Source organism: Nicotiana tomentosiformis, chromosome 11, assembly GCF_000390325.3.
Source record: "Nicotiana tomentosiformis chromosome 11, ASM39032v3, whole genome shotgun sequence".
In the NCBI taxonomy this organism is placed as follows: domain Eukaryota; kingdom Viridiplantae; phylum Streptophyta; class Magnoliopsida; order Solanales; family Solanaceae; genus Nicotiana; species Nicotiana tomentosiformis.
Window position 1 is genome coordinate 122,148,042 of NC_090822.1, and position 17,233 is coordinate 122,165,274.

The 17,233-nt window shown below is 32.8% G+C and overlaps 1 protein-coding gene across 1 annotated transcript; it reads left to right on the forward strand.

Annotated features, from left to right (window-relative positions):
• Positions 1-11,127: 11,127 nt before the first annotated feature.
• LOC104110901 (uncharacterized) lies at positions 11,128-15,333 on the forward strand. The gene is made up of 3 exons (XM_009620459.4): positions 11,128-11,868; positions 13,513-13,676; positions 13,781-15,333. The coding sequence occupies exons 1-3, from the start codon at positions 11,259-11,261 to the stop codon at positions 14,870-14,872; spliced, it is 1,866 nt and encodes a 621-aa protein (XP_009618754.1). The 5' UTR covers positions 11,128-11,258; the 3' UTR covers positions 14,873-15,333.
• Positions 15,334-17,233: the final 1,900 nt, after the last annotated feature.

A 17,233-nucleotide genomic window follows, 5' to 3' on the forward strand; every position in this document is an offset into this window, starting at 1 on the left:
GAGGAGAGAGAGAGTTAGAGAGTTTATATGCTTTTTAAAAAGTTAAGGGAAAAAAGGCCACCCCAACCCCACCATTACCCAGGCCCCAAGGCCAAAGGTGGGGGGTGGGTGGGGTTAGGCCTGAATGGCTCTGTCTCCTAGGCAAATATATGGAGTAGTAAGTATAGCATCTTTCAATATGTAGTACTAGTATTTGTTTGGTAGCTACTTCAAAAGGGTGCTAAATTTGTAGTACTATTTTAAGTATTTTTGTTGTTATGTTTTTTATTAGTGTAAGAGTATAAATTTTTTGGTAGGTTTTGTCCATGGCTTAAAAATAAGATGAAAATTATTACAGAAATAAGCAAGTAGTCAAAGGGTATTTTTCTTGTCATCTTTTATATACAATGATTAAACTTATAGTACCTACTACCTAGTATGGTCAAAAAGGATTAGCTTATTTGGATTTCTACAAGTCTAAGTAAAATATCATTAAGTATTGTGAATTTTCAAAAAGAAAAAAAAAGTGGAAAAAGATCTCAAGTGAATTAGAGCTGTGGTCGGACATGAATTCATCTTGAAGTAAAATTTAAAATTTTTATTGATAAACACTGATTCCGAAAAAAATAAAAATATTTTTAAAAAAAAATTTGGCCAAGCAGGCCCTAAATATTTCTTATGTGTTTTTAACATTTTGCGATGGAAAATCTGTAATTGTATAGTATGTTATGTAATTAAATCTTCCAAAAGATGATTGATTCATTTTTAATTCACTTTTTTTTTTGTTTATAGAATTTGCCCTATATATTAAATCTTTCAAATTGTTTCATCTGTTTAAATATTTCAAAAAATGATCTTCATTTTTAATAATTTAACCATTGATTTCAAGAATCCTCAGTCTAATGGGGTTTTAGTGCTTCGTAGAAAGCTTAATTGCAAGGACACGGAACCTGAATAAATCTTCATTATTTAGCCACACCCTTGGTATATAAAATAATAACAACATACTCAGTATTATATCACACCATGGGGTCTGGGAGGGTAGTGTGTACGTAGACTTTACCCCTACCTTGTGAAGGTAGAGAGGTTATTTCCAATTGACCATCGGCTCAGAAAAATATAAGCACCAATTAAAAGATAGACAACGACGAACAACATCAAAAAGCCATGTAAAAGCAGCATAAAAACAACACAATAATAAGATGATCAAAATGAAAGAAAGCGTCGGGTAGTCATAGAAACCCAGTACCAATAGAATACGAGAGTGTGTACTAATACTACTCTTATGAATAATCTACCACATAATCCTCGATCTCCACACTTTCCTATCAAGGTTCATGTCCTCGGTCAGCTTAACTTGCGTCGTGTCTTGCCTAATGACCTCTCCATACTTCTTCTTCAGCCTACCTCTACCTTTTTGTATGCCTTCCAGTGTCAACCTCTCACACCTCCTCGCTGGTGCATTTGTGATGCTCCTACTCATATGTCCAAACCACCTAAGCCTCGTTTTCCGTATCTTGTCCTCAATGGGGGTCACGCGCACCTTGTCGCGAATAACCTCATTCATAATCATATCTAACCCAGTGTGTCCGCGCATCCATCTCAACATCCTCGTCTGTGCTACCTTCATCTCTTGGACATGGGCGATCTTGACAGGCCAACACTCGGCCCCATACAACATAGTCGGTCTGACCACCACTCTGTATAACTTACCTTTAAGTTTTGGTGGCACCTTCTTGTCACACAAAATACCATAAGCGAATCTCCATTTCATCTATCATGCCTAGTGGCGAAGCCACATGGTCACGAGGGTGTCAACTGACCACCCTTCGTCGAAAAATTGTACTATGTATATAGGTAAAAAATTACATTTTAGAGGTATGTAACACATATTGTACACCCTTTGTCGGGAATTTTTTTTCACTTATTTCAAATTTGAATACCCTTGAAAAAATTCCTAGTTTCGCCACTGATCCTACCCGATATGATGTATGATATTTTCATCAATCTCCCCATCCTTTGAATAATAGACCTAAGGTACTTAAAACTTATGCTCTTAGAGATGACTTGCGAGTTTAGCCTCGCCTCCCCTTCCTTAGTCTCACCACTGAACTTACACTCCAAATATTTTCTCGCTACTTAGTATAGAAAATATTTTCGTCAAATAGCTATCAACATAGTCGTATATGTATTTTCAAAGTTTATATTATTACTGCAACATTAAAAATATTAGATGTCTTATTATCAATCAGAGCATTTGATGAAAATTTAGATTTTCTTGTCAGTTGCTTCGTACATTTAAAACTTGTTATAATTCTCTCCGAACATTAACAAATTTGATTACTAATAACTAATGACAAAATAGAATATAATTGTGAATTACAAGGAATATACTATAATTAAAAGAATGTGCTAGTTCTATGTTTACTGATTCAATTTAAGAAAATGTACAATAGAAAGGGTATATGACTTTCCAATATATTGAAAAGTTATCAAAAAGGTCTTGAAATCAATTATTTAATTAGGGATGTATACGGTTGAACCCACAAATTAATGACGAACTAAAAAACAAGAGTTAGAATGGAAATTCCAGAAAGTCCAAAATCAACCAAAACTTATATGGAAACAAATTAAAGAATTGGACCATAATATTAGTTGGGAACTCGTACAAAAAGGCAAATTTAAATAGTGGACCATAAATTTTAAAAATGTTACAATTGTGGTTAAACAAATTAAAGAGCTGGACCTAAAAATTGATTGACAATTCTTACAAAGGCAACAAAATCTCTTTCTAGATTGTGGAATTTTTACTAAATAAGTCAAGCAATTATGGTTAAGCCTTATAGCTAGTTGTAAATTGTAATACTCCAACAAATGATAAAATTATTACTAGACTCTCCATCAAATTGTATATCAACGACCATATATGTATTATAAAGATTTTTCAAGAATTAATTAGCTTATGACAAGTATCCCTTTTTATCCGAACTTAGGACTGATAATACGAGCAAACTCGCATAAATGGATTAGTTTTTTATTAACTGATTGTCTTTTATAGAGTCAAAAATAGGTATAAAATAAATAATATAAAAGAAAAAGGTCACCGGGTTCAAACTTGTACCAAGTGTACTTATTGTCTCGAGCTTCAATTTTTTAAGATATTTCTAATTATTTTTTCTCGTTAATAATTCAATCAATCGTTAACTTCTTAATAATATTTCAAATAATTTTCAAGCATGTTATAGATTTTCTACTCATAGCTTTTTATTTATCTGTGCTTAACAAGTTAATTTTTTTATCTATTATTTGAAAGTACATCAAAACAATAGTATTCTTTACTTTTAAATTTTTTATTTTTGATAGTTGTGCGACGACCAAAGTTAGAGCTGTCAATTTCTTAGGAAGAATTTGTTAGGCAGTTGAATGTACTTAATTAAAGTAATTATGCTTAAATCTTAAATCACCTGTCAAATGGGCTCCACCTCTTCCAAATACCAATTTCCTAAAATACCCATAATATGTCTCTTATTTACTGAAATATCTCAACTAGACGGCTGACGTAGGGGCTCCCCATAATTTGCCACGTGTCCGCCGACGAAGGGGAACATACGAAAGACCGCACGCAAATTTGTTTTTCTCGTGAATTTTAGTAAACCAATATATTGTACTATTTGTTGTCTGTATCTCATTTAATAAAACATTTCACATTTTATTTATTAAATATTTAATAACTTATTTAATTGAAGTGATTAATTAATTGGAGATTGAAAATTTGAAAGCAGTCTTGAATGGGCGGTTTTCAAATTTGACTTCAAAAAGAGTTGCTTTTGTTTAATAATTCTCCACCACAAGTCATCTCAAACCTTTTAAAACTTTATTTGAAAAGTTAGGCAAGGAAAGAGGATGGAAAAAATATAAATTAAAGACAATAATATCATTTAGTTTATTAATATCATTATTATTATTATTATTATTTTTGGGCCAGCTAATTGAAAGGGCTAGCAGCCTTTAATTTATGCAATAGAAAGTTCTTCAGAATATGTTCGAAGAATTGCTCAATATTTGTTAAGTTAGTGGGGTATTTAATTGGGATTTGGAGTTATTAAGTCTTTTAAATTATAATTGTTTTTTTTTAACCCCAGAAAAACCCGCAACTGCTACGGTCTCTGTCACAGCCTCTGCCCTTCGGGTGAGCACTCTGTGCGCACTGGGTAAACCTCTCACTGTGTAATAGCCTGCCAAACACATATGGGATGTAAACCACACTAGGCAAGCACCGTGCGACGGGCTCAGACCCAAAGGGCATTGAGGGGAGATCGAGCGCCGCCCGTGTGGACAACACCCTCCAAACCAACTGGCTCTTATTATACTCGTAGTCTCTAGAGGATGAGAACCAACTATGTAGCATCTACATCGAGAATTCAAGTATTGCATACGTCATTAGTCAGATCCTTTGTAGGAACTACCCGTAATAACGAACTTGCAAAATTGATCTGTTTATCATAAAGAGATTCGTCGTTCTTGACTCTGCTTCACCTTAATTATTATTTGGACAAGTAAAAGTTTTGTCTTGGTCCGAGTGGGGATAGCATTTCTCTTCTGCATGTCCATAGAGTATTGAAAAATCCAAACATCTCAGAGATATACAAAGAGGTAGTAACTTCTCGAACGAACCGCACTCCTTCGTATACGTCAGGAGTCCATTGATAAGAAGGGGCTGGGGAAAGCTTGAACCCAATTCCTACGGTAATGAATATGAGTGCAGTTTAAATTCCTGGGGAGTTATACATTTGTGTATTGATAAGACCGTTTACTATTTATTTAAGCTCAGTCTCTCCCCCGGATGAACCATATAGCCAAGAGAAACCATGAACCAGAATAGAAGAGTTTGCCCCACCCATGAGTAAATATTTCATAATAGCCTCGTTAGACCGTACATCTTTCTTGGTATATCCAGATAAGAGGTAGGAGCATAAACTGAAACATTATGAGGCTACAAAGATATTTATTAAATCGTTAGCACTGCATAAAAAATATTCCCTCTAGAGTAGTTGTTAATACGAATAAGAGAAACTATGTTATAGCCATTTCTGTACATTCAATGTACTATACGGATAGAGGAATGCATAGAGTTGAACATAGTAAAATAAAAAATTGAAAGATTTCGTTGACACTGTTCGTTTGGAAATTTTCCGAAAAGCTAATCATAGGTTCTTCTCTCCATCGGAACAATAGGGTTGTTATGCTCATTACTAAACTTGTTGAAGAGATGAAATATAACCAAGGTATATCTTTTTTATCATAGGTTGAATCGATCATCAGAAGAAGAATTAGGCCAAAAAATAGGATACATTATGGGAAAATCAAACTTCCATCGAGGAGAAGCAAATGAAAGGCTTTCATAAAAATTCTCATAGAATCGAGAATGAAGTTTTCATTCCGTACATGCTAGATCATGAATTAGTAACTGCTTCCAATTTTCAAAAAAAAATCCAATTTTGTCGAACTTTTCATTTTTGGAATAGTTACTTAATCTCCATGAATAGGATCAAACATTATTCCATGGTATTTACATTAGTATTTACATGAGGCTACCTTCACGGCACTATAATTGTTAATTTGATCATAGTTTAATTAATAAATGTACTCCCTCACGTCCCTTTAAAGCGATTTTTAAGAGTTTGATGCACAAAGTTAATTAATATTTTACTAGAAGACTTTATCTCTCCTCAATGATTTCTTTCCTGGATTTTTTTTTACTTTATTACACATTTATTGTATTTTAAAAGTCTATAAATACCCGTTTGTTTGTACATCCATTCTATTTCTGATGTTTGTCCTTCTCCCTACTATGTCTAAAGCAATCAATATAATTTGGAACTAAAATCTAAATCAACGTTGTATGGGCCAAAATTCGCCTAATGGCACTCAATGGTTAGTGGTGTTGCTAAAAGTAATTTGGCCGGGGTCGATAAGTAACTAATGGGACTCATCGCCTAGCAGCCAATCATGGCCGAGGTCAAGTATTAAAAGGAGCAGTAACGGCTAGTTTAGTAACAGGACCTTTAAGAGAATATTCCGTTGGATATTCTTTATACTTATACTTTTAGGGTTAATTGGGAGCATGTCCCTATAAATAGAAAGGGATTCCCTGATAAGGGTGGCAAGTGGGCCGGGGCCGGTCCTAAGTGGGCTTCGCGGGCCCGGTCCTAAATGGGCTTCACGGGCCCGGTCCTATGCGGTCCGGTCCTAAACGGTCCCGGGTTTCACGGGCTTATTGTTGGAACCGACTCGAGACCGGGACCACGAACTAACGGTCCCGGGCCTAAGTGGGCCGGTCCCGGGCCTAAGTGGGCCTAAACGAGCTTAAGCGGGCCCAACAGAAACTTTCTATTTTTTTTTATTTTTATAGAAGTTAGAGAAAAAAAAATAGTAATAAAGATATATAAGCTATATATATATATATAGTAAGATGTATATATAGTATATCTTAAGATGTATACCATCGAATATGACTTATAAACTATGTATATATATTATAGTATATATATATATATATACACACACACACACACACACACACACACACACACACACACACACACACTATACTATATATGCATAGTATATAAGTCATATTCGATAGTATACATCTTAAGATATATATAATATATATAGTAAGATGTATATATATTATAGTATATACTATAATATACAACTTAAGATATATAAGCTATATTCGATATATCCGATATACACACACATATATATAAGCTTATATATATACTATACTATAATATAATATATATACATCTTACTATATTTAAGCTATATTCGATATATCCGATATACACACATATATATATATATATATAAGTTTATATATATACTATAATATAATATAATATATATACATCTTACTATATATAAGCTATATTCGATTTATATACTATATATACATCTTAAGATATACTATATATACATGTATATCTACTATACTATACTATATATATATATATCTAGTATACTATGTATATATAGTATATCTTAAGATGTATATATAAGCTTATAATATATATATGTATATCGAATATACCTTATATATCTTATGAGATGTATATATAGTATAGTATAAATATAAACTTATATATATATATATATATATATATATATATATATATATATATATATATATATGTGTGTGTGTGTGTGTGTGTGTGTGTCGAATATAGCTTATATATCTTAAGTTGTATATATAGTATATATATACTATACTATACTATATATACATAGTATATAAGCCATATTCGATAGTATACATCTTAAGAGATACTATATATACATGTATATCTACTATACTATACTATATATATATATATATCTAGTATACTATGTATATATAGTATATCTTAAGATGTATATATAAGCTTATAATATATATATATGTATATCGAATATAGCTTATATATCTTATGAGATGTGTATATAGTATAGACTATAGTATAGTATAAATATAAGCTTATATATATATACATATATATATATATATACTATATATATATATCTTAAGATGTATATATAGTATAGTATAGTATATATATAAGCTTATATATATATATATGTATATCGAATATAGCTTATATATCTTATGAGATGTATATATAGTATAGACTATAGTATAGTATAAATATAAGCTTATATATATATATATATATATATATATATATATATATATATATATATATATATATATATATATATGTATGTATGTATATCGAATATAGCTTATATATCTTAAGTTGTATATATAGTATATATATACTATACTATACTATATATACATGTATATCTACTATACTATACTATATATATCTAGTATATCTATTATACTATGTATATATAGTATATCTAAAGATGTATATATAGTATAGTATAGTATAGTATATATATAAGCTTATATATATATGTATATCGAATATAGCTTATATATCTTATGAGATGTATATATGGTATAGACTATAGTATAGTATAAATATAAGCTTATATATATATATATATATATATATATATATATATATATATATATGTGTGTGTGTGTGTGTGTATATCGAATATAGCTTATATATCTTAAGTTGTATATATAGTATATATATACTATACTATAATATACTATATATACATAGTATATAAGCCATATTCGATAGTATACATCTTACGATATACTATATATACATGTATATCTACTATACTATACTATATATATATATATATATATATCTAGTATACTATGTATATATAGTATATCTTAAGATGTATATATAGTATAGTATAGTATATATATAAGCTTATATATGCTAGAAATAAACGGCCATGTGTGACGTGAATTAATTATTCTATAAGCAATAATGCGCTTTTGCATTATCCAGTGCTCATCTATCCAATGACTGGTAACAGTAAGGTAATCACAGTCATTACCACTTCTACCAATATCAGTTGTAATAGCAAGATGATAATTTATATGAGTAAATAAATAGCGCAAATATTGTTCATATTCATGTTTATATTTATAAATATCACTCTTTACGGTTGTGCGAGGAAAACCTTTATAAGTAGGATTATAAACTTTTCTAATATAATGCACAAAGTGGGGGGTAGAAGGAAAACTATAGGGTAAGCACATAACAGTAACCATTTTTGTCAATTCTTCCCGATCTTTTTTTGGATCATAATATAAAATACCACCGGTAATAGTGTTAATTCCCGGTTAAAATTGATTTGACTCGGTACTAAGGTCAGCCTGACTAGGTGCACTTGTCCCCTCAGCCAAAGCTTTCATACGAAAATATCTAGCTTTATCTTGAGGGTGTAGCAATATGTGTCTAGTCAAACTCCCCCCCCCGCCCCCCCCGACTTCCAACATATTGAAAAACTAACTCTTTGCCACAAGTTTTACACTTAGCCCTATTTTTTTCTCTTAGTTGAGTAAAAAATTGCCAAACAAGAGATGTTTCTGCCCGTTTAGAAGGTTGTCTAGAAAAAGTAGGGGCACTAATAGGAGGGTCAGACGGGGGATCATCTGGATTATTATTAGTTGGGTTAACTTCAGGAGCATGACTAGTGGGTGTATCGTCATCCGGTTGCGTTTCATCAAAATCTATTTCTTCATCATCATTTTTATCAATAGTTGGATTACCATAAAGAGCATTCATATATTAATAGTTTAATTGTTCACCGGGTGCAATATTATGGCAAAATTGACTCTCGGTAAATTGTAATAAACTATTATCGCTATCAAGAATAGGAGGTGTAGGACGGGTAACAGGTTTGGATCGGGGAGCCGGGGGAAGTGGAGGAGGAACAGATTGGCCACTAGATTCACCACTCTTCGATTTTTCCTTATTTTTACTAAACATATTTTTTAAGGAATAAGCCATCTTAATTAATCAAGCAAAGTAAATAAAACAAACAAAATTATAATATTAAAACTTAAGAGTTGGAACGAGTTTACCGAATTGACGAACAACTTGTTGGAAATTAATTATCGTTGAAGACTTCAATTCACCAACTTTACAATTGTTTCACAAATTGTAACAATAAAGTAAGCAATAGTAGCGATTATAGAAGTAAATTAGAGAGAGATTGTGATAGATTGATGATTTTGTAAGAAAAAATGAAACAATGATGGGGTATTTATAGTTGAAAATAGGGAAAAAGTGTAATTATAAAAAGTTTGGGATTAAAACAAAGTTGGGGGGGGGGGGGGGGGTTAAATGACTATTTTATAAATAGCCAACGACTATTTTTGATAGCCCAACGGCTATTTTTTTAATATAAAAAATAGCCGTTGGGACCGTTTGGCCCGCTAAGGGTAGTTAGTAGATATACATGCAAAAAAGTTCGAACAAATTATGCTGAAAATTTTTCTGATTTTAACCAAGGGTATTTTTTTTTTCAGATTTTCTTTTCACATAAAAAATATTATATTTTAATTGATTTTAAAATTATAACTTTCTAATTAGCAGTTAAAAATTAATTGTTATAAATCAGGCTAATTCTGAATTTCTAAAGAAATAAGATAAAAGAAAACATTTGAAAGGGGGTAGAAATGACACCGTGTAGCCATTCTAAATGGGTGCTATTTAAAAATTAGTAGTCTATCATTAATTTCATTTTTTTAGTTCATTTTTTAGGACAAAAAGTCTTGAAATTAAGATTTTTAATTAAAATTTTCAGGACAAAATAAGTAATGGCCAAATCCTAAATAGCAGTCCTAAAAATGGCTATTTGTGTACTTCCCACTTGAAAGGGAAGCGGGCCACGAGGACTAGGCACCCTGAATAGCCCAATTCTAGTAGGGCTGCACAAATATAGTATGACCATTTTAGAGGACACACTTTAAATTCTGGCCTTGTTAATTTAGTTGATCAAATTTCTCCTTTAGAAATAGTTTGATGAATCTTCCTTCCTTTTTTCCAGACAAATTAGTTCATTGAGCTAATATGAGACAATATTAAAATAATTACACTAATTTGAACTTCCCCCAACTTTATCAGTATAATATTACTAAAATCATTATCAATGTTATTTTTATCATCAATATAAACGAATAAAAAATTAGTTTAGGTACAATGCTCAAGTTCGAAAGATTTACAATCATGACTTAAATTAATTATTAAATTAGTTAAAGTTAAATGCAAATTGGATTTACTAAATTCGCATCAACCTTTTAAACTAGATTATTCCCATTGTCTCAAATTATCTGTCGTGATTGCTAAATAGTTGTTTCAAATTATCTGTTATTTTAGAAGCTCAAGACAATTAATTTTATTTTTCTCATTTTACTCTTAATAGTAATTGTTCTTGAAGATGGTAAGAGCACATAAACATAGTTAATATTCAATGAAGAGAGATTATATTTTAAGATATTAGTAAGGATAGAATAGTTTAAAATCTCTCTTAATTAATATTTTCTTAGGTGTGTAAAAGAGAAATTAGATAAATAATTTGAGACGGAGGGCTGAAATTGCATCAGAGTAGAATATCAGATGTTATGCTGAGCTCAAAAAAACAAACTCAGGGGACTACAATTGTAATTATGACAAAGTATTGGGGTGCAAGTCCAAGTAAAACTCCCTTTGATCTTCAGTATTCACACTCTTCTTCTCCCTTCTTCCACTCTCAAGCACAACTCTCAAGATCCAACATGAAAACTTTCTGTGTTATAAAATCCACAAAAACCTCAAAAAAGTGATGATACAATTCATCAAAATTACAATCATATGGCACAACCCAAGAAAACCCTGAAAAATTTGATCCCACTTTTCATTCTCCTTACTCTTTCTGCTTTTTTCCTCTTCTCTTTTCACCCATCAAACTTAAATTCCACCAAATCTTTCTCCTTTAACCCCTACAACAACCCCCAAACTCACCAAAACTTCACTTTCATCATCAAAGTTCTCACCTTTAATCGCTTTGAGTCCCTTTCAAGGTGCCTAAATTCACTTTCCAAAGCAAAATATGATAACCATGTTGTTCATTTACATATCTACATTGATCATTTTCAAGATTCCTCAAAAGGGTATGTGGAAATTGATCAAAGATTGAATCTTGCGAAAAAAATTCTTGATTTTGTTGATGGGTTTAATTGGGAATTTGGTGAAAAGTTGGTGCACTATAGGACTTCAAATGCTGGACTTCAGGCTCAGTGGTTGGAAACTTGGTGGCCTAGTTCAGATGATGAATTTGCATTTGTTGTGGAGGATGATCTTGAATTGTCACCTCTTTATTTTAGGTTCTTGAAAAGTTTGATTGAGAACTATTATTTTAATGTGTCCAATTATAGTCCTATGATTTATGGAGCTTCCTTGCAGCGGCCAAGGTTTGTTGCAGGTAATTTTGTTGATTTTTTTTAATTGCTATTGCTGCATTCTTTTTGTTGTTGTGAAACATTAGGAATCTAAGTGTTGCTTAACTTTTGTAGAAGAGATTACTTGATGGTGTATTTATAATAGAGTCAGCTGTAATTATATTTCAGTGAACTTATAATGCTGGATAGAGTGTAATTACTTCTAATTATATTTCTGAATGATGGGATCTCGTGTTCGATCCAAATGGCTGCAGAGAAGTTGGTCTTGATACAACTGTAGGAGTTGTCTCATTTGTATATTTATAATTTCGTATTGCTTCACAATGATTTTTACTTAAAACTATACTGAATCACCTATATATTTGTTTTTTGGCGTTGTCCCGACACTGACGAGCATCAATTAGGCCTTCATTCATGATACTCTACTAGGATCTGCAGCGCTTCAGTAGGCCCTAGGCACTGATGTTAGGTTAAAGTTTTAACCAATGCAACATACTATCCATAAACAGTGTACTCCCATAATATAATAAGGAAAGAAAGCGGAAAATTTCAAAAAAGGAAAATGGAAAAAGTGCCCCCTTTTGATTAGCCAGTTTCCAAGAGGGAGAATGTCTTATGAATCTCAGCCATACCCAAAATCGATTATTTTTCAAGCCGTGGAAACAACCTCTTGCAGAAATGCAGTATAAGACTGCGTACAATAGACCCTTGTGGTCCGGTCCTTTCCCGGACCCTGCACATAGCGAGAGCTTAGTGCACCGAGCAACCTATGAACAGTTGTCACCTACATAACCTACCTCCCAGAGCAAGGGAAGAAGGTATCATATCACTTTTGAGCCCTTTTGTTAAACTGGTTCCTTTACAAGATAATGCATAAGGTCCCAGCCTGCTCTCTCTCTTTGGCATTCACTATTGGAAAAACAATTAATGGAAAAAGAACATAATTTAAGAATTAACTGCTATCACTTCCATTATAAGCAGATTTTACTATCAAGTGAGCATGTTCAATGAAGAGTGCTGAAGTCCAACATATTAGCTAGACGATTAGTTCCTTCGCAGTCTTCTCCATTTGGAGAAAACTTAACCCTCGATGCCCTTAATTGTCAAAACCAGATCTGTGTTCCTTGAGCTATTTAATATCTTTTTATAACACTTTCATGCAGATTGTCTTTTTTCATAATTTTAATCATCAAATTTCACTTATAGCCTTTTGAGCTACCCCGCCAGCATTGTTGATGTGATTCTATGTCCATAAAACGAGGTCTGTTAATGCTTTGCTGAAACCCTCATGCTGAGAACTTGGGATAAATGTGTGCTTTTCACATTACCAAGTGTGCGTTTATCATTTTGCGATTTGAAATTGCAGATATGACGGAACTCCTAGATCTATTGCAATTAGCCTTTTAACACTTCTAATATTTCACAGTTTTTGTTGCATTGCTTCCTAATATTTATACACCCTATAACTTACTCATTTTAAGTTTGTTTTTTTCCATTTTGAAGAATACATGTCCTTTATTGTTGTTTGATGGTTTATGTGTTGCTTAGCATAGTGGAGTACTTCTATCCTCGGGGAATCTTTTTCCATTCTTAAAACATCCTTCATAACAATCTCTACACTCATCTGCTACTCGAATTCAGATAATATAAATTGGTTTTGTTAACAGGTAAACATGGAAAGAAGATGCAGATTGATGATGGAACTCAACTTTTCTTGTACCAGTTGGTCGGCACTTGGGGTCAACTTCTGTTTCCAAGACCTTGGAAAGAATTCCGCATATGGTATGACACACACAAGTCCAAGGGATTGAAGCCAGTTCTTAACGGCATGGTATTGTTTCGCCTGAATTTTCTCTTCTAGTTTTATTTATTAGAGAAGATAATGACAAACCTATTATCTTGAAATCTTACGTTAAAATGTAATTTGTTTTGTAGGTGACTACAGGATGGTACAAAAAGATGGGGGAAAGAATCTGGACACCTTGGTTCATCAAATTTATCCATGCCCGTGGTTACTTTAATATTTATACCAACCTTTTGCATGAGCGAGCTTTTAGTGTGTCTCACCGTGATGCTGGTGTTAACTATGGGAAATCAGCTGGGCCAGATTCTTCTTTAGTGGACGAGAAGTTTTTTGATCTCACCCTTTTGAAGCTGCAGTCTTTGCACAATCTGAAATGGTACGATTTCTGTTTCAGAGAAGTCTTTCCTGGTAGAACTGTACACAGTTCTGATGATCTGGTCCCCGTTCTTCATGCGGTTCAGACATTGAAGACTATAATATTTGTGAACCTACAACAGGTGTCAGACTCAATTACTAGGAATCTTCTCTGCCACTTTGAAAGATTTAATATCCAAAACTATGTCTTGTTGGGTCCACAGTCGGATTTGCTTCTTGATCTTGCGAGAAGGGGTTATCCGGTGATTGACACAGATCAATTTTTTGACAGTATTAGGTTACAAAACTCGATCAACTTTGACAAATCGCATGAAAAATTGGGTAAAGAGATTATTGTGAAGGCCCATGTAATAAGAAAGTCATTGGAACTTAAATACAGCACATGGGTTGTGGATAGTGATGTGATTCCTCTCAGCGGTGATTCATTTCTTGATTCTAATGATCCGGCTAATGACTTTTCCTTGGGGAAGAACTTTAAACTTATCTTCATTAGAAATTCATCCTCAGCTTTAAAAGTTTGGGTTGATGATGTTTTGGACAAAGTTGTTGCTTTGGTTGCCTCTTTGAAGACAAGAGGTTCAATTGCGACAGGGGGAAATTTTGTAAATTTAGTCGGGAAGTTATTGGAACAAAAGAGAACTGCATTTAACAGGGTTGATGAAACTGATTTTAGTTTGAACATCAGTTATATGGATTCTAACCAAACCTCTTCAAGGAATGGAAAGAAGTTTGCCTTTTGGTCACCTGAGATAGGTTCAGAGACGATACAAAAACGACTTGAACAGTTTGCTATGTGGGTTGTGGATAGCGATTTATCTTGTAATGCAGTTGTTTGTCATCCATCATAGCGCGTTCTTCAGTGTATCTACTGTTAAAATTTTATGATTTCGGCCTATTATTTGATGGATCATACATGTTGGCGTTGAAGACAAAAAGAGTGGAGGAGAACAGAAAGCGCAAACTGAACTGCTACGTGTTTGAAGAATTTGTTCAACTGAAGGCATTCGTTCCAAGTCAACATTATGCGGTAATGACATTGTGATTGTATTGATAGGCCATATTTGGCTGCACATTTTTGCTGAAGACCTTTGCTAAAATCTTGAAATCAGTCGAGCATTTGCAGTTGGCTCTAGAAACCCTGTTGCTCAAATTTGCTAAAGGAGGCACAGATAAAATATCAAGGCTTTCATTTTTCTTTTACCTGAGAGGTTTCACCTAATTGTATGTCTTGAATTAGCTAAAATTCTTTCATATTGCCACTCAGAACTTTGGTTATTTTCAGAAATATATGTTGATGTTTGGCAGCCAATATCTCTTTGCTTTTCAAACTTCTGTAACTGAGTTTTTTGTGCATTTTGCCTGTGAAGCTTTGCTGGACCTGTTGTTTTTCTTCTTTTTCTTTCTTTTCCTTTTTAATTTTTTTCTAAAACCTTGGCATAGATATTTATTTTTGCGACAACTGTTTTTTAGTGCAAAGGATAAATTAACCGTTGGTTCCAGCATAAACAGAGGGCTAAATATCAAAATCCTATTTTTGTTGCTTTGTATAGATTAATGATCGTAAAATGTGATACGACATCGTTTGTCCGGAGAAAGATCATGAGTGAGAGGAGTAAAAATACTCGCACCTGGTGTATGCACCAATTCAATAAGTGCATGACATGTGTCTGGAGAAAGATCATGAGTGAGAGGAGTAAAAATACTCGCACCTGATGTATGCACCAAGCCAATAAGTGCATGACATGTGTCTTTTGCATATGATGTACATCGCTTAATTTTACCTAACCATGATAAATTAGCATAGTTTGGTGCATGCTCCTCACTCTATGATCCTTCTCAAGACAAATGAGGTTGTATTACATTGTATGATCATTTATCCAAGCTTACAAATTTGGTGCCAAAATCATCTTTTTTTTTCTTTTTTTTTAAATGTTTGATAAAGAAGAAGAAAATATTTACTACTAACCTTTTTTGGGCCCATTTCTGGCCCAAGCCAATCCCAGCCCTTATATGGAGTAGAAATGGCATGGTATAGCCACTTTTTTAAGAGGTATTTACTTTTTAGTCAGTGTTTTTAATATTGAGCAAAAATAACCACTACTCTATTAAAATCGATACAAAAAGTCATTTTTACCCTTTCTTCATGAGTGATCTATAAATATTAAGGACGCCATGTCCTTAAGATTTACACAATACTCATAAAGTTAAGGACACTATGTCCTTAACATTTACAATGCACACATGAAGTTAAGGATACTATGTCCTTAACATTTACGCTGCACATATGAAGTTAAGGACATGATATCCTAAAGTTTAACAACAGAAGTTGCAAACACAAGTTAAGGACATTACGTCCTTAACATTTATATTGCACACATGAAGTTAAGGATACCACGTCTTAACATTTACACTGCACATATGAAGTTAAGAACATGATGTCCTAAAGTTTAAATACAAGTTAAGGACATTATGTCCTTAACATTTATATTGCACACATGAAGTTAGTGACACTATGTCATTAACATTTACGCTACACATATGAAGTTAAGGACATGATGTCCTAAAGTTTAAGAACAGAAGTTGCAAATACAAGTTAAGGACATTATGTCTTTAACATTTACATTGCACACATGAAGTTAAGGATACCACGTCCTTAACATTTACACTGCACATATGAAGTTAAGGACATGACGTCCTAAAGTTTAACAGCAGAAGGTGCAAATACAGGACACTTTGTCCTTAATATTTACACAACACTCATGAAGTTAAGGACACTATGTCCTTAATATTTACACAACACCATGGATACCACGTCCTTAATATTTACACTGCACATATGAAGTTGAGGACATGATGTCCTAAAGTTTAATAGCATAAGGTGCAAATACAGGGCACTTTGTCCTTAATATTTACACAATACTCATGAAGTTAAGGACATCGTATCCTTAATATTTACACAACACCCATGTCTAGCATATGGGTATTTTTATCCGGAGGGTAAAAATTTATTAAGCACTGGCTAAAGAGTAAATACATTTAAAATAGTGACTAAAAAGTAAAGACATCTCTAATTAGTGGCTCTGTGTGCACTTTCCCCCTTGATGGATTGGGCCAAACACTATTAGCCCACAATTAATGCGATGAGGCCCGACCCCGTAAACATCCTTATTCGGACCGGTTTCATTCCAATATTAAACGAGTCGTCTTTT

Bases quoted from the DNA above. Each gene is read 5' to 3' on its own strand.
- LOC104110901 (XM_009620459.4), top strand. From the start codon at position 11,259: ATGGCACAACCCAAGAAAACCCTGAAAAATTTGATCCCACTTTTCATT. The intron at 11,869-13,512 runs GTAATTTTGTTG...TTTTGTTAACAG, and splicing joins GCGGCCAAGGTTTGTTGCAG to GTAAACATGGAAAGAAGATG. The intron at 13,677-13,780 runs GTATTGTTTCGC...TTTGTTTTGTAG, and splicing joins AGCCAGTTCTTAACGGCATG to GTGACTACAGGATGGTACAA.